Raw genomic sequence first — 19,148 nt, 5'->3', positions numbered from 1 at the left:
TTTGTTAATTGATAAATATAATCTATTAACATGTCTATTTTTGAAAGCATTCTTACTTTATAGCATTTTTTCACACCTGCCTAAAACTTTTGCACAGTACTGTATATATATATATTTATTTTAATTATTTCTCAATCCTAAAGTTCTAGGTGATGCAAAACTTTTGGCCATAGCTATACATATAGCGCAAAAAATATGTTGCTTAAAGTATGATGAGAGACAACCTGCTTTCGACCTCACAGAATCAGGTGTCAATAACCAGTGAGGTGGGACGAGTGGCTGAGAGACTAGTCAATGTGACTCTGATCAATCTCCCTCATCTCATTGACCAATGGCGTGCCGTGTCATCCCACATTGAACTAACCAAAGAAGCGCAACATCAGCAATCACCTGCTGGAGCGAGCTGTACGTAGTGCTTTTCAGAAATCCCTTTGGTTTACTGAGTTCTGAAGCATCAAGCTCACAGTCAAACTCTGTTATATTCCATGAGGGATCACACTGCAGCTTGCCTTTGTAATGATATCTAAAGCAATGCAGGTGTCTCATTCAGCTATTTCAAGCAGCCTGTTGGCTTTGGTTGCAACATAGCACTTCTGCCAGCATCATGGTTTAGAGACTTGAAATGAATGTCAGCCAAGAAGCATTCATCAGTGTTGTATCATCACTCAGATATATCACATACTGATAACAGATCGTTTGATCGTGTGCTATGCACGTGCATATATTTGTTCACTAAGTAATTTTTTTTTGGATACCGATTGATAAGAATTACATAAATATTTATATGGATTATTTAACAATGGCGATGCATTTGATGTTGCATAACACAGTATCAGAATAAATAAGGAAATGTTGTTTTTGTGAGACAGAAATACATTTAATGGTCAAACCTGTAGATTATTGTCTTGCCAACTACTGTCTTAATATTACTTTAGCCTCTTAAAAGTATGGGTCGATCTGTCAATTAACTGATCAAACTATTCAGCTCAACAAAAAGGAGAATAAGAGGCTCACAAAATATTCATGTTGATCATTTAAAAGAAAAAAAAAGAAATATATTAGGAGATTTTGCATATCATATGTCAAGCACAGTTTTTGTTATAAACACTGAGCAGAGGTGTGAAAAGATTGCAGCCTTGCAATACTAACATCCCGCCAACAGGGGGCACCATAGGTGGTTGACAGATTGAGAAGCATGCTAGCATTTATTTTCTTTTTTCCTTAATCTACGGTTATCTATCTAGCAATGTTTTACTTATCTTCATGTTGTGGTTATAGCTATTAGAAAGTTCATTAGCAGCTCTGAATTTAGCTTCCAAACCCCATGACCTTGGATTTCTTCCTGTTCAATCTATAGATTACTCCACAAAACTGTTAAGAATCTCCTTCATTGAAAATTACTGCATCCCAAATACAAATAGTTTGCACTGTCTATTTGTAGCAGAGAAGGTGGCCCTCTGGTGGTATCAAAGGACTCTGCACCTAGTTCACCCAAATCATATTATATAAGTGATGTTCAACTGCACGTATCCACATGTAATACCAATATATACACTGCACCTATATAACTTGAATATATATGTAGCACAGAACTACTCCACACGATTTTTGCTGCCAATATTGTGTGTCCTATAGGTTCTCCTTTAATATATTCAGCCAAGTGTGCATTAGTGATAATGTGATCGTGCATCAGCTGGGAGGTTCCACTGGTCTCTTATCCCCACTCCTGGGAAGTCTGTTCTTCGTAGCTGGTACAATTGTCTAGTTTCCAGACCAGCTGCTTGAATTCAGGACGCGCATCTGTTTTCTTCTCCCAGCAGGACATCATGATGTCATAGACAGCCTGGGGACAGTTGTCAGGACATGGCATGCGGTACCCTTTCGCCACTTCCAGGAAGACATGATTAGGCATCCCTGCATAAAACAAGGGGTGGGGTGGGGTGGGGTGGGGTGGGGGGGTGGGGGGGTTTAATGACTGAAATTTATTTTAGCTCATTGATGTTTTATTGAAAAATACTTCCTGCTGTCCATAACAATATATACATATTGCAAAATGTGTATTTAAAGCCATCAGAATTACAGCTATGGCCAAACTATGTGCATCACCCTATATAATTAACTCATTTTGCATCATAAATTCAAATGAAACTTGCTGAATAATGTTACGTTAACATATTGAATTACATACCGCTTTATAGTTTTCCATATACTATTTTTAATACAATTTGAACACACACACACACACACACACACACACACACACACACACACACACACACACACACACACACACACACACACACACACACACAGGCCATAACTGTTAGTATTCTTTTCTCACTAGAAAATTGACAGAACCACTTAAATGTTAATTTTTGTGAACTAACTGTTACTTTCAATTTCACTGTCTTGTGTTGTTCGACAGAAGCTACTCATATCTAAATAAAGGGGCATATTGACAAGGCCTACCTGGGTAAGGCACCTGACCATAGGTGACAATTTCATACAGAAGAATTCCAAATGACCACACGTCAGATTTGATAGAAAAACGCCCGTGACTTATCGCTTCTGGAGCGGACCACTTGTAGGGAATCCGCTTCTCGTCAGACAAATAAAATTCATCCTTAAAGGAAAAGCAAAAGCATGTCTGGATTTCAGATATATCCAATGCACCCTATAGCACCAAACACCCTGTTTCAATCACTCCAATACACTCAGCAGTGTCTATACATGCATGCATCACTCCAGTGCACACGACAGTGTCAATACATGCATGCATCTCTCCGTGCACTCAGCAGTGTCTCAGCATGCATCTCTCCAATGCACTCAGCAGTGTCTATACATGCATGCATCACTCCAGTCACTCAGCAGTGTTATACATGCATGCATCACTCCAGTGCACACAACAGTTGCAATGCATGCATGCATCTCTCCAGTGCACTCAGCAGTGTCTATGCATGCATCTCTCCAGTGCACTCAGCAGTGTCTATACATGCACGCATCACTCCACTGCATTTAGCAGTGTCTATATATGCATGCATCACTTGGTTATTGATATGAGCATGTCAAAACAGGAGTTAAGGGGTTAAAACAGATCAGCAGACTGAATCTATTTGTAACTCTGCCTCAACGATCTATATTTTACAGCACACCATTTTTAAAAGCGGAGCTGCTAGGGATGAGATCTGTAATGCACATTACTGAGCCGTGGGCTGATCGTCCACCCCACCTAACATTAAACCTCAAAGCGGCTTGTTTTAGTTCACTTGCACAGTAGTGTTGCACTTCCTTATGCTTACACAATACTATGCTTAACCATGTTTTCTTCAGTGCTTTATCATTCTTCTTAATCATGACGTGACTTTTTTTGACGATATTGTTTCTGTTTCTGTAAACTTTGCTTTGCTCTTATCACACTCCAGTTACCTTAATCACCCGAGCCAATCCAAAATCCGCTACTTTGCAGATGCCATTTTCCCCGACCAGAACGTTTCGCGCTGCCAAGTCACGGTGGATGAAGTTCTTGGATTCCAGGTAGGACATCCCATAGGCGACTTGGCTTGCCATGTCTAGAAGGTGGGGCAAGCTTAACGTGCTGCCCTCCTTACCTTAGAAACAAAGTGAGGAGGAGATAACATGAACTCTTAGCACTGGAACACGAGAATCATTAAGAAACAGAACCGTATACAGCAAGGGTGGGCAACCCTGGTCCTGGAGGGACGGTGTCCCTCCTGGTTTTTGTTCCAAATGTATCCTAAATTACTTAATTGGACCAATTACAGTAAGCGCTTATTAGAAGCTTGGTCAGTTGGAACAAACACCAGCTGGGTCATCTGCCTTCCAGAGCCAGGGTCGCCCACCGCTGATATACGGTGTGTGCCAGTGTCAAGCTGTGACCCTGGTCTCATAGAGCGCCTTTATGTCTATACACCACCTGGCGGATATCTGCTACAACTACACCTCTAGAAGGGTGCATTTAACTCCACTTGGCTCTTATTTCAAGCAACTACACTCTGAAAAGAAACTAGTATCTCAAAAATGCTTGGAGTGCAAATAGATTTTTTATCGTTTGACTGCTTCATTTGTAATAAAGCTCAAAAATGTCCTGCTGTGAATTTGGAAACGTCCTTAACCTGTCCTTTGTAATATACTGTTGACAAATTATTATTATTATAGTGTAGAAAAAGAAACTCAATAGCTTTCCATAACATTGCTGTCACATTGTGCTATGGTGTTTAAGAACACTAGCCTGCTTAACTAGAAAGGGCCATTCCACTTACTCCTGAGATATTGTAGGAGGCTCCCTTTCTCCATCAGCTCAGTCACGATGTAAAATGTATCCCCACTCGTACACACAGCGTAGAGGGAGATCAGGTGTTTATGAGAGAGTTTTTTCATGATCTGAGTCTCGGCCTGGAAGTCTTTGAAATTCATGGTTTCTGTGGAAGATATTAACATTTACTATGAACAGAAGGCCAGCAGTCATCATCTCACCTGAGGTTACCATCTATAAAAAATCTATTGATTATAATAGCAATAAAACCTTCTGTAGCAGGCAATACTAGCCAGGCACGCACATCTGGCTATACTGTACAAATTTGAGTACACTAAAGATGACTATCAAGACAGCAGTTCTGGCAGTATCGCTTACCCTTTTTCAACACTTTAATTGCCACTTTGACCTGCTGTTTCCAAAATCCTTCAAAGACTTCACCAAAATTCCCAGCGCCCAGTTTTGAATGAAGCGTAAACTCCTCTTTTGGCCGTTCCCAAGCATCCACAGTAGAGTGAGACAGGTCCTTCAACACCGGCTCTTGCTGGTAAGAAAGTAAATGCAAACACAGTACATCTTTTATATCATTATTCACAATTCCTATTACTGGTCTGTAGCCTGAATGCTACGTCACATTTGGTTTTTGTGTGGAAACACATTTATTAGGTAGGTTTTATTTTAAAGTCAGCCAGCCACTTTGAAATAATTCTGTCAAAAAAAAAAAAAAAAAGCCACAATGTGATGTTTCCTGCTGTTGTTAATACATCAAAGTTCGGCACTAATGTCGTTGTTTATCTGTTTACCACAGAGTGATGGTAAATGTCCTTGAGTGGCCCAGTCAGAGCCCCGACCTAAATCCAATCGAAAATCTGTGGCATGACTTGGGGAGAGTTAATGGACAGCAATCTTCAAGGAACTTGACAGAGTTTGAACAGTTTTGTAAAGAAGAATGGTCAAAGACTGCCAAATCTAGGTGTGCAATGTTGGTAGAGACCTATCCCAACAGACTCACAGCTGTAATTGCTGCCAAAGGCGCTTCCAGGCGGGTGGAGACTTATCCAATTATGAACTTTCAGTTTTGTATTTTTAATATATAATTTTTTTCTCAATAAAAACTTTTTTCCCCTTAACAGTGCGGAGTATGGTGTGTAGATAAGTGGAAAAATATGATGTTAATGTTTTGTTGAAACACACAAACACAAAATTTCACAGTTAGAAGATTCATTAATTTACAGTTAGGCATATTCACAGTGAAGTGTTCATGTGTTGCTGTACTGGGACACCTCACTAATTCACTGCTCTTGAGTTGTCTATGTGCAAGTCAGATAGACATAAGTGACAAGGAATCATTGTATAATGAGGCACATGTGCAGTAAACCCACTGCCTGAGTTAGTCATAACTTAGCTGAACTTACTTTTGTACATGCTTTGGTTAGTTTCAGTCCCGGAGCGAGATGATGCTGTTTGTAGAAGTTTATGACTTCAAGCAGGGTTGAGAATGTATGTTTGTCATTGAGATAGAACAACCCAGAGTGTCGCTGAAGAACTTTGAAGTGTTTCACATTGGTGCCAACCCTCACTGCAGAAAAAAAAGACACATTTTAAAAAATGCTTTTTATCCAAGATTTATTGTTTCTTCAATTTAAACGAAACACAATCAGTTTTTGTTGTGGATCCCCAATAAAGATATTCTTCAGCTGGAAATACTGAGTGTGCGATCATTTTATTCTCCTATTCTTTAGTGTAAATGCAATCTAATTCTGCTAAGCTTGTATAGGTGCTTTATAAGCTATAATAAAGACCTATCATTTTACAGTCGTATGTCTTTTGTGTCTTTGTATTGTCGAAACAATATTCCAGAAATACTCTGAAGCTCGTTTGCATTTTCAATTCCTTTTTTTTTCATTTTTAAAGGAAGTCTGTTTTTACATTTCACAATGCTGTAATATATATATTGCGTTTCTCCATCAAGGAAGTTAGTATTTCTGGTGCGATCAGGGCTTTGTTTTAGATGTATACTGTGCTCTGCTCATAAAGGAGTTCTAACCAGATTCTCTGGTATCAAGGATTATTTCCAGGTAAATAAATGCATTTGAGTTTGCAGGGACCCTGTGAAATTATATTTAAAAAGTCATGCACTGAAATGGTACTGAAGACTGAAGGACAGTGGCCCTTAGATCTAGCTTGCTGACTTTACTACACATCCCTAAAACATGCTTATTGTTACATACAGTGGCACAGCATGGGATTTTGACATGGCATACTTTGTAGGGCTGTGCACAGCAGTATCGTCAGAGCAATCACTGTCTGTATCAAGTGCAAAAAAAGATCCCACAGTATGTACTACAGATCACTGGAGAGGTAAGATTCCCAAACCCTGGCACCAAGAGCCACCAAATGAACTGCATGCACAATTCATGCCAACAAAGGGCCCGGCGTCACTAATTAAAGCTACATCACTGGAGACATTAGATCCGTTCAGAGAATACATCAAGTGCATCATTGTGCCTTGCCTGCCCCAGTGCTATTTCTGCAAGGGACTTTCTTCACTTTAACATTGAACTGCAGGTCACACGCACAGAGGACCAAGACTCACCAGATAAAACAAAGCCAACTTTCTCTTTCTCACTGATTCTGACCAGGAAAGTGCCATTACCATTCCCCGATTGAAGAAGGAGGGTGATGGCTTCGGAGCGACTTAGGTTCCCAAAGTACCACCTGGAATAAAAGAATGTTTAAAAAAAGACACCAGATCCATAATAGGACACAATATGTAGATACCATGCAGGGTTAACTTAACACATTACAGACTCCAGTGATACAGGGCAAGAACTGCAAACTGATACAAGTAAATAATGTTACAAGCAATCCTACATTTTTCAATTCCTACTGCATACCTAAACAAGGCAGTGGAATTTATCTATTAGGGTCAACAAATAGAACTGGTTCTAGCAATGGAAGATTTTAAAATGGTCGTCAGATTGAAAGGCACTTAATTGCAAGCTGGTCTATACGGAATTGGGTTTCCTGAGTGCTGTAATTGCTTCAGAGTTTCACGTTTCAATTTTAATTTTGAAGAACCGCATTCAAAACCAGTTTCACTTGATTGTTTGTAAGATTATTTCAGGGGAAGGACGTCAGAACTCAATTAATCAGTTATCTTCCTTGATGACAGGCTCTGTATTACACAGTTCATCGTACCTTTAAACCTGTTCTGCGGCAAAGTACAAATGAAATCGTCAGCAACATACAGTTTCTGTTACTGTAGTGCCCTGAAATTCTAGGCAAACTGGTGAACATCTAAATGTTGGAAATTGTAACACATTAATACTGGTAACTTACTGAGCACCCACAAGCAGGCATAAAAACGCCTGGCAAGGTACAGCAAACAACCAACACCAAGTCTCATCAAACAGCATGACCAGCGTACACCAGTTCTGGCACTACAGGGTACATTAAATCTCACATTCTCCACAGTTCATTACAACTTAATAAGAATACCCAGTCCCGTAGAGCACCACTCGATCGCTTACACATGTTAAAAACACGAAACCCTTGTTACACGCACAAGTAAGTCGTGCTAAGTTTGGTTTAAATGCAACTTACATTTGGGCTTCTACGCTTTCTCCGCGCACCAGGTAATTGTAGGGCACAAATCCTTTACCAATTACTTCTCCACTGGGACTTAACTTCCCAGCTTGCCACCATTCGCCAGAAAAGGTGAAGACCTTAAAGACATCACCTTCCTCAAAGGTTAACTCTTCTTCAGTCCTGGCTTTGAAGCGCCACAGTGCCGTGTAAATTGTGTCTTCGTTCTGAGGGTTATTACTGACCACATAGCGTTCCTCTGTATCTACTTCGTTACTATCATCTGAATCCGGACCGAGTCCTCTGTCAAAATCCTGTTTTGGCTGCTGATCGCCAAAACATTTGTCCCACAGACAGTTTAGACAGGGACAGATCCGCGTTAAAACAGCAGCCATATAATATATACCAACCGAATCTATTATTGTATGATTCTGAAATAGCGGTAATTAAAAAAATAATAAAAATAAAAAATAAGCCACCATTACCAAAGTTAGCAAAGCATTCGGTTGTTAAAAAAGTTTTTTTTTTCCTCCATTAACACCCACAAAAGGTCCAGACCAGTGTATATCTCTGTCGTGAGAAGTAACTTTACTTTTTTTTTTTTTTTAATAGTTGAACTTCCTTATTACTGGCCATTCAATTTTAAACCACGCCCAATTTATTTTGTTGAAACGTACAATATAGAACACAAAAAGGTAAGACCCACGTAAACATTCTGTAAAACACCAATTTCAGTTTGGTTTTGTACAACAGTGCATTATTTAATCAATATTTCATGTCAAAAAACTTGACTCTGATAAGTCCTTAGTGTATATAGAACACAGATTTTCTGTAACCATCTGCTTCAATAAAACATTGTGACAATGACTTTAATTTTCACATACAGTGTTATTAAAAAACAACAAAAAAAAAACACACCTTACAAAAGCTTGAATCGAAAAAGAAATATTGTGCAGCAGAGGCAGAAAAGAGAACAAAAGCAAAATATGTTCTACAGACATTCAAAATGTGCCCTGAGATTTATCCATAATAGGGACAGGAATCAGCAAAAGCAACAACAGTGTTGTATATACTGTAGTACTAATCCAATAATATGTATATCATAACAGAACAATGCATTGCAACCTTCAGTTTAGCATGTTTTAACACTGTTTTTCTTTTATATATGTACCTGTGGTATTAGGTTGATCACATTTATTTTTCTTTACCACCATCCTTACAAAATGGATAAAACTGATTAAAAAATAGGCCACATATATTGTTTGTACAACTAACAACTGAATTAACTACTCTGTGAATGGTACAGAAATGACCAGATAACAAATTTTGCACATTTTCAAAAGACACCTTCTTCAGCCTCCACAGACAATCCTCCAATGAATATGGTTCTCAGTCCATTTTAGTGTCAGACAGTGGCTGGATGGCCATATGGAAACTTGCCACAAATCGTTGAGTTCAAACTGTTTTTATATCGCTGTGACGAGACAGAATGATCCCACATCTCTAGATGCATGGTCCCTTCAGTTAGATCTATCTCAAGGTTTTTTGTGCATGCTGCTACGATTCTGACTGGTTGTGGTACAATTTCGAGTAGATGGCCTCAAGGTGGCTACGGAGGGCGTGGAAAGATGGCCTTTCCGTACCAGTGTCCTTCCAACAGTCCAGCATGATTTTATAAATGGTGATGGGGCAGTTTTCAGGACAGGGGAGCCTGTAGCCTTTGTTCAGCATATTTATGACCTCCTTGTTAGTCATACCTGCAAGAACAAAGGCCAAAAATAAAACAAGAAATGTTATATCTGACTTTAGGGTGGGTGATCTGTAAATGAACATTTCTGGCTCAGGACAAGCCAATGGGAAAACAATTACACCATCAAAATAACTGGCCATATAGGAATGCTGTTGGGGGTCATGTGACTTTACTGTTTACTGTAAGAGCCTGTTGATGCAATGCTGAGGAAACACTCAGTATTTAATTGCTTCCAGTTTATACCCCATGTGATATGCATGTATGGGCTTCAGTAGCACTGCTTGTATGTTTTGCTTAATTCAGCACGCTATAAAACTTCTGGGACCTAAGAGAACATCAAAATATAAATTACCTTCATAGGGCATCTTGCCGTAGGTTACAATCTCGTACAGGAGGACTCCGAAGGACCAGACGTCTGATTTCACAGAAAACTTGTGAAAAGACGTAGCCTCCAGAGCTGTCCACTTCACACGGATTTTAGTTGATGCACTGACAAAGTACACATCGTCCTGCAGGAACACCAGTCACCAAATTAACATTCAATTCAATACGCTTCAATTCTCCTTTTATTCCTTGACTCAAGAATCTAACAGCTGTTATGTACCGATTGTCTCAAAGTACCCGCTCATAGAAATTACATCCCAGTCTCACTTGGTTGTATCTTATCGGACCTTGCCTTAACGATGCGCGCAAGTCCGAAATCGGCAACTTTGCAGACAAGATTGTCCCCTACAAGAACGTTGCGAGCAGCCAGGTCTCTGTGAACGATTTTCCAATCCTCCAGATAGGCCATCCCCTCAGCCACCTGACTGGCCATGTAAACCAGGTGGGCAAGGAGTAACTGCCTGCCCTCAGCAGCTGTGAGGGCCAGCAAAAACAGAAAGAGAAAAACTCAGAATTGAGCTCTGTACCAACACTGGATGGCATCATTACACTGCTTCACCACTCCAGTAGTAAGCACTGGGGTGTTCTTCAATGGAGGTCAATAATGCTGCCCCAAGTTCCCTTGATATGAAGAGCAAATGAAGGCCACAATTCTGTTATCAAACCGTAGGCTTCCAAATGTGTAACCATGCACTGTATTTGATATCAGTGTGATTATTCCACCCAGTTAAACTCAGCTCTCCATAATACATTTGGACACCTGGGCTTACATATGTCTGCATTTTGACCTGGTTTCACATTTGTGCTCTTTTAATACTTTGAGGTGAATGTAAAAAAAGTGAAGTAGGCACAAACTTCAGCAAGTGCCTTCATCAGTGATTAGCTTTACCTCTCCATTCCATTAGTATCCATACTCACAATGCTTATGTCATTCACTCACAATTGAGGTAGACCAGAAGGTTGCCCTTTGACACAAGCTCAGTGACGATGTAGACGGGTTGTCCGCGGGTACAGATGGCATAGAGCTCAATCAGTTTGGGGTGATGCAGGCTCTTCAGGTCTTGGACCTCTTTGACAAACTCATCGTGCTTCATGTCCTCTGCAGAGAAATTCAAGGAAAAGCTCATCAGTGGCCAACAAAACACATTGAACAATTAACCAGCCCTGAGAAGCTACCACAATATCCAGGCCATGCAACATAAAATAACAGAAGTCAAAAGTAAAAGACACTTTCACATTCCATATCACCACTGATCTCACAAAAATGTCTTCTCTTGGGGGCCCAATAGTTTACATAACACTCCTTATTTTCTGGTAATGCCCTGATTACTAATCGGCTAATTATGCATCTTTGCTATTTATAAGTCAAAATAAAATGCTTATTGTTTTGCTGGTGTGTGTGTGTAACCAACAGCAATGCAATGCAAACCACATTCAACTGTTGTGCAAACAGCACCATTTTCGTGCTGCAATGTTGGATACAATTTGTATTTATTTTTTGTTTTGCAATTTTTGAAGCAGGATATAACTGGCTACTCTTTGTTACAGTCACCCTGCAAGTTGCACAGGACTATGGTGCTAAGACATTAGCATAGTTACTGTAAATATGTGATTTGTTTTTATTAAAAAATCCCACGATTGCCCAAGTTATTCCTGCTAATGTACAAGTAAGTGCCATAGTTTCCTGTTGGCACGTTGCATGCAGTTTGTTTGTCAGCTTGCTCAATCACATTAAAAATGGGAACATACCCATTCTAGGCAATGACACGTGTTTAAAACTGCTTCCACACAACATCAGAACTGTGAAACAGTGGTATGATTGGTTTTGCACAAACTCTTACCAAAGGAACAGTTGGTCTAGCAGCTGGTGTGTGGTTTAATCAAAAAAGACTATTTTTGCAATAATGTATTACATACCAGACTTGGAAACTTGTATGCTACTGGATATCATTTCAAATGAAAATAAATGCTTCTTTCAAAAAGCTGCATGGCAACATTTACGGAATTATCCGATTCGCTATAATCCCTTCAAGTTATTATGTAAATGTTCTACTTCACATACAGCTTATCAGAGAGCTCACCTTGTTTCAGCGTTTTAATGGCCACCATCTTCTTTGTCTTTTTCCAAACTCCCGACCAGACTTCTCCATAGTGCCCCCCCCCCCCCCCCCCCCCCCCCGAGTTTCTCCTGGAGAACAAACTCCTCCCGGGGCCTCTCCCAGAAATCTCCATCAAACTGCTCCTTCTGGAAAACCAAGCTGAACGTCAACCCTTTCCCTCAAGCACACTGGTCATGCGTATGTGTGTGGATGAAAAGACTGCTCAGCATACAAATAGCAGCACAACTTTGCACAGGGTACGGCACACACTGACATGTCTGAGCGGGCTCTGATAAAACACAGGGGGCCATACTTTCTAGTCGTTTACTCCAGTCTTTAATTAGATCCTGTTTTTTTAAAGAGGTTGTAAGACTTTGAGTTAAATATCTGTTCATTTTACAAAACTAAGATGTATATGTTTCATGTTCTCTTAAGCACTCTCAAGGTGTTTCGTTCATCATTTTGCAACATTAACAATTTTCTTCTTTCCAAAATCAGGTGTTCATTAAAAGAATGGAGGAAACTGCTTTGAAAATGTGGCCCAAGAAATCCTCAGTGCATGTTCTGAATCTATATCAGGGAAGCATTTATGCTTTACAATAGCTTCTCCTGGATAATAATAAGACTCTTCGTTGGGAATGAACACATCTTCCATTACTTCTATTGACAACACATGGCATGGTGCTGTCAGGAAACCTCAAGTTGACCACAGCTTCCCATACCTGTGAGAACCCTGGGACGCATCCAACATGGGTTGGGATCAAAATGAAATTACAACGACTTTAACCCCTTATCACTGCATAATGCACATTAATGTCTTTGTGACGCATATGTTGTACACACACCAAAAAGACTGTGGTCACCATTTGCTTTCTGTCTGATACCGATGGATGCTAGATATTTCTTACTAATAATGGTTGACAGGAAATTTGATAAATACTTGAAGACAGTGGTCATACCTGTTGTGTACAAGGCTGACCCAATCGCACCCCTAGACTCTTCCAGTGGCTCTGGTGGTAATTTATCAGCTCATCAAGGGAGGGGAAATGTTTGTTCTGTGTAATATAGTAATCACCTGCATGCGTTCTGTAAATTCGAAAATGATTGGGTTGGGTCTCATTCCGAACTACAGAAAAAAACAAAAACAACATTTTACAAATTTACAGTCAGTAAGTGAGACAATGGTATTCCTATGAAGCGTTAATGACAGATGACAGCGTCCTTATGACAGGGAGTGGAGAAGGCAAGAAGCATTATGGGAACTGAATGTTATTTTAGACATGTCCAAATGTTCTTAAGCACAGATTATTGAATGCATCACAATCAATGGGTATACGGAGGTTGTCTATCAGTCACACGTATATGTTTTACATTGATCTACAGAACCGCTAAATGAGCTATGAAGAAACTTGAAAAGGACATTCTTATGTACAAGCTATGGAGAGGATCAGAAATCAGGGTTATATCTGTCCCTCTGGCTATGTCAGACTTCTATTTTTACATGATAATACAGCGAATAAAAGTTATGGCGAGCACCATGTTACTGATAACCCCAATTTTAAAAGGGACGGATGCCACAGACATGCTTGTTTTTTGAACAGTTTTGAGTGCAGTATTTGAACTTGTAAAAGAAAGTGATGTTTCACTCAGTTTCACATGTGCTTTGACAGGGCTTGCATTGGTCTCTTACTGACCCCTCTGCAGACAAGTCAGCAAGTAGCTATAGCTGGATCACACACAGGGCTAGACAGGAACCAACTAGACATGTGAAGCAGAACAAAGAAAAGAATTTGAAAAAGGATTTTAGATGAGACACCTGGACTTTCCACTGACTCACTGTACTTAAATTTCTGAAAGTCCCACATGCATCTATGAAGCGTTTTAAAGATAATTGGTGTGAATTATGCCATCTTCTATTCTTCCCTATGTTCAGTTTTGAATTGAGCTGTGCTTCTAATTTAATTATACACTGTAAAAACACTCCTAGTCATGCAAACTAGAAAGGAAACATTGGACACAAGTATGCAATGGTACAAAATGTATGTTATTTTTACTTACTATCACCAGACTAGGTAAGCTTCATCTTTAAGGTCTACTTTTGGATTTAAAGCAGGAGCCCATACTATGATATATTTACACTGCAGGTCTTGCAGCTGTCCACTACCACCAGCATGCGGTTAACCACTTCCTTTCAGCAAATATATTTAATTCACACCATGCTGCTAAAGTTACATTGTCTTTTTTCTCACATTTTAAATATACCTTCAATGTAATTCTTGATTTTATTTGACTTGGTTCATTTCCCATTTAACCTGTTCTTATTGGACTGAATGCTATGCTATGCAACTGCCCTGGCGATGGGAAGTGGCAGACACAAAACACAATACAGTTCATTTTCTCATGTTTTCCACAGCATGTAGTCTCCACAAGGTTGATACAAGTTGCACTTTGCAGTAATGTAGATTTAGATGAACCTACAGTGTAAAAGGACCTATAGCAACAAATGCTATTTTAATAGTATTTATTTTACATTTGTATGCATGTGTTCCAAGTTCTGTGGCTCTATATCGGTCTTTGTAATATTGTTCCTCACTAACTCATATGCTGTTTTGCCATGTGTCTTTGGTTCCAGGTTCATAAGTTAGTGAACATTGCACTTTGTTGGTTTGACCTGCTTCAGTACTGAACCAGGGAGCAGGGGGAGTAGAGATGTCATGATATTTTGTATGTAACACCAGGTACCTAAACACTTGTAAGTAAACAGAAATAAAACAGACTTACCTGATAGAGAATATTCATCACTGTTACTTTCACTAATGCGTACCAGGTATGAGCCTGGTTTATTCCCAGGGGACATTAGCAGTTTTTCTGCATCTTTTCTGCTCACATTTCCAAAATACCAACTAAAAGAAAACACACACAAAAAAATGACTACCTGACAAATTCAAAAATAGCTTCCCAGAGGTTAGTAAATCTCACACTAAAAGCTTGATCAGATTATAAAGCACGAGTATAATGAATCGGAAATACCAGATCCTGAAATTAATTCTCCATTCACAGCAGTCACGTTTGCATGCATTGCTGTTCAAAATTGTGCCCTCACATAATACATTGTGTGTAGTTTGCATGCTTCCATCACAAGGATCAGTTTTGAATATATGTGACTACAAAAGTTACAACCTGCATTGTTCACTTGTGCTGCTGAATTGTCTCTGCTAACAAAGATGTTATCTTGCTGTTGTTGCTAGTTTGCGTATGAATATTATTACTCTCCGATCCCTTTCACAGGTGCAAATCAAACTGCTTAGCTGTGGGAGCCACTCCACGCTTTACATTTAGCTTAAACGCATGTGATTGTGACCTGTACTGTTAGAAATAAAATCAGGCGTAACTAAGCTGATTGTAATCGTGTAGTTGTTCGAGCTGCTCTGCGAGAGTAGAGTTACTGCCCCTGGTGTAGATGAAAACGTTGGTAGAAACTAGAATCTCAACAATGAAACAATTTTCTACAAAAAAAACAAAACAAAAAAAAAAAAACAAAAAAAAAACAAAAAAAAAAACAACAACATTTGAAAGAATATTCAACCATGACATCTGTTCATTGTAACGCTGTTTTTTTTTTCTTTCTGCTGGTAAACAATATGTACAGCCTGCTTAAAGCTAAAAGTAACAATACAAGGAGTATCGTATTGTGCCATTCTTAATGCGGGCGCGGTTCCTCTAAAAAACACCTTTTGATCAACAGAGGGAGAGTGGGTGGATGAGTACATCTTGGTTTTACCACACAAAGCCAAATTAGATCTAATTCCAAATATTCTACATCCTCGATGCCTGCCTAATATAGGCCCAAACAGTTACAGTATATAATTTATTTACAAGTATAATACTAATTACAATAAAAAAACGAATTTAAACCATAGCAGCCTATTGTACTTACGGGTTATTAGCAAATTCGTCCTGAATGAGAGTCACGTAGGTGGCAGGCACTAATCCCGACTCCAAAGAGCCCGAAAGTTTATTGGCTAGCACCACATTGGAGGAAACGAGTTAAGGAGATTACAAGCAAGCAAGCAAACAAACAAAAAACCGAATGACTTTGAATCAGCCAACACTTTCCAAGTTTAGGATTCAATCCTTTTAGGTTGATTGTGTGTGTGTGTCGCCGATCAGGTGAAACCAGCTGTGTGAACACAAGGAATGCGGAAACAGCTGATACTGGGATAATCCAAATTGAGGAAAAAGTTGCTCCAACATTTAGAAGCAACCTATTGTTATCAACTCGAAAGCCTGTTGACTTCAAGTATCAACTTGAAAGTCTACTATTCAAGTTTCGGTAAAAACTAAGATGTTAATACAAGCACAGCTAACAGGCATTGCTTGACATCAGACCTGCATCAAGCAAATGTAAACAAATAGCAGGAATGCCCGAGAAAGGCATAGCTGACCATAAAGGTATATTTGTTTAATGTCGTTACTGTACTTTCAGACTAAAATATTTTGTTTCCTAAAAATAGTATGAAACTTGAAAAATGATTGTAGTCTGTTAGGTAAACACTTTAGTTAATACATGTGAAGTGTGTAAATACATGGAAGCAGTAAAAATATAATTAAACACAAGAACAACACATATCCACTAAATACTAATATCTACTGTAAAAATAGCAATGTTGTTTATGGAATAGCCCGTGAAAAATGTGATGAAATAAAATATGTTGGACAGACTGGAACAACTTTATATAAAATAATTCAGAACCACCTTTCATTAATTAGAAATAAATTAAAAAAAGAATGAATTGTACAGCACTTCAGCAGTCAAGGACATGGCATAAATGATGTAAAGTTTGTAGTATTAGAATAGCAAAAATTAGACAATGCGACATATAGAAGAATAAAAAAAGTAAATGGACAAATAGACTGAACATGATTATGCCAGCGGGACTCAACAGAAAAGAGTGAATTAATTAATTCCCAATAGATCAATAACATTTAAATAAATAAATACATAAATAAACAAACAAAATTAATTCAGAAGTTGTGCATGCTGATGCGCTGGGAGGCCAAATCAAGGCTGATCCTCAGAGCCAGCATTGCATGATAATATAAATATGTTTATAAAAAATAATGTTAATTAGAATTAATGCAGATTTGAAGATAGACTTAAAAATGATGTCACAATATGTAGAACACCATTACATCATGTAAGAATAAATCATGGATTTGATTATAAACAATAACAAGTAGTTGTCATGCCGTCAAACACCAATAAATACCTCCAATGTTTTGATTCGAACACAGGCTCCCTTGAGAAAGATATGATGTACAACATATCGAAACGGTGGGCAGCTGGCTCTTATATATAACAAAAACAACAACACATTGAAATAAATAACACTCCAAGTTAATTTACGTGTTCTATCTGCTACACTAATACTTATATACACAAGGGTGCTGGGGGTTATATACAGGGGTTACAGTTTTGTTAAATGGTTTTCAGCACCCCCACTTTAAAATTTGTTCCAGTGCCACTTCATATGCATAATTTTCAAATTCAAGCCTTTTTTTTTTTTTTTTTTTTTTTTTTTTTTTTTTTTTTTTTTAACCACAATTCAGCCATGCAGATCTGACTCCTGAGTTACTGCTTAAACTGAATGCCCCTCCCCCATTACCACACGGTAATTGTTCAGTGGACTCTCTTTTGTGCTGGTGCGTTCAATACCCTTGTGGTTAGCAGCGGTAACTTTTACCAATTCCTTTCACTTCCAATCTCCATTTTTACTAACATCGTTTGTTGCATTTACATAATTTAAGTAATAACATCAGATACATAACATCAGAAAGAGTTAATACAAAAGCCATTACAATATATAAATAAATACATGCGAAACATCCATTATAAGTTATACTAAAAAAACGGTTCATTACCAAAAGCCAAGGAAAACAAGCGTGTTTTAAGTGTAAATTTACATTTTTCTACAGAATCAGAGCCTCTCACAAATACTGCCAGTGAGTACTAAAGAGAAGGAGCACAGGAAGAGAAGCTTCCACCTCCCACTATAACAACAGAGCAGGCAACAGCCCTGGGACATAAAAATTGTCAATTGATTACCATTATTATCACATAACTGTCGAACTGGTGTCAAGTTTAATTCTTCACATGATAAATAATCCAAACACAGTTATAAAATGTCAATGCCTTATTCTATTACACTTTCACAAGATAACAATGAACAATGATCACATTCATTATTGGTCCGATTAGTAATATTGTTTCATTACAGCTAAGCCACTTCCCTCATATAAGAGTTTAAGCAACAGCAGTGATGGGAATCACTTCATAAATATCCATCTGGTGTACTGTAATTGGTTATTCTGGAGTTTAACTGTGACAGTATATTTACTGTGTTTGCATTTGCCTTCACATTTGTTTGCTCTTGGTAACCTGGTAATTAGTTTCCTTGCAATAAAAACACACCCCTGTGCAGGAATTAGACAGCACTGTCAGTGTAATAAGAGCAGCGGGAGGAGTTATATGGGAGGTGTAATGAAAATTGCAGCCGAACATGGAACATAACATGCCACTGCTGTAACATTTTGGGTGTTTTTTAACACAGTCAAACCTGTATTCTTTTAAAGAATGTCTAATGGAACAACAAAGCACAGTAGACTCAAAGCATACGCATGCAGTGCTAAGTAAATGGGTACATCTCATTTAAAACGACAATAGACTCTTCATTTGTATTGTTCCTCCAGTATATGATGTCAAAATATGTTCAGTCAATGATAATGTAATTAAAAAACAATAATGGTTTGTATTTGGTATAAATATAGCATTTTTTTCTGACTGTACACAAATCTAACATATTGTCTTTGTACTAGTCTGCATATTTAATGCAAGGTTTGCAGAAGTATACAGAGAAAATACTTGAAATACAAGAATGTTTTATTGAAAAGTAAATGAGGTAAATGTAACCATAATATTTAATCAAAAGTACTTTTTAAAATACACAACTTCTCAAACACCAAATCATAAGATATACACACAACAGTACTCATT

At 38.4% G+C, this 19,148-nt stretch overlaps 2 protein-coding genes across 2 annotated transcripts; both read right to left on the bottom strand.

The window, feature by feature from the left end:
- Nucleotides 1–855: 855 nt before the first annotated feature.
- LOC121297767 (protein-tyrosine kinase 6-like) lies at nucleotides 856–8,442 on the bottom strand. Its single transcript, XM_041224262.1, has 8 exons — nucleotides 7,880–8,442; nucleotides 6,870–6,991; nucleotides 5,689–5,852; nucleotides 4,652–4,817; nucleotides 4,281–4,439; nucleotides 3,427–3,608; nucleotides 2,470–2,623; nucleotides 856–1,914 (listed from the first exon to the last, which is right to left on the bottom strand). The coding sequence occupies exons 1-8, from the start codon at nucleotides 8,254–8,256 to the stop codon at nucleotides 1,715–1,717; spliced, it is 1,524 nt and encodes a 507-aa protein (XP_041080196.1). The 5' UTR covers nucleotides 8,257–8,442; the 3' UTR covers nucleotides 856–1,714.
- Nucleotides 8,443–8,515: 73 nt separating this feature from the next.
- On the bottom strand, nucleotides 8,516–16,138 carry LOC121298442 (tyrosine-protein kinase Srms-like; the record flags this gene model as incomplete). Its single annotated transcript, XM_041225566.1, is given in 9 exon segments — nucleotides 8,516–9,618; nucleotides 9,964–10,120; nucleotides 10,288–10,469; nucleotides 10,936–11,094; nucleotides 12,077–12,173; nucleotides 12,175–12,240; nucleotides 13,054–13,220; nucleotides 14,876–14,997; nucleotides 16,032–16,138. Coding segments are annotated over 9 exon segments (1,257 nt in total), but the record flags the coding sequence as incomplete, so codon positions are not given.
- Between the last annotated feature and the right edge of the window lie 3,010 nt (nucleotides 16,139–19,148).

This window comes from Polyodon spathula, chromosome 23 (assembly GCF_017654505.1).
Source record: "Polyodon spathula isolate WHYD16114869_AA chromosome 23, ASM1765450v1, whole genome shotgun sequence".
NCBI lineage: Eukaryota > Metazoa > Chordata > Actinopteri > Acipenseriformes > Polyodontidae > Polyodon > Polyodon spathula.
The sequence above is the reverse complement of the archived record's forward strand: the minus strand, read 5'-3'. Positions and strand labels throughout refer to the sequence as shown.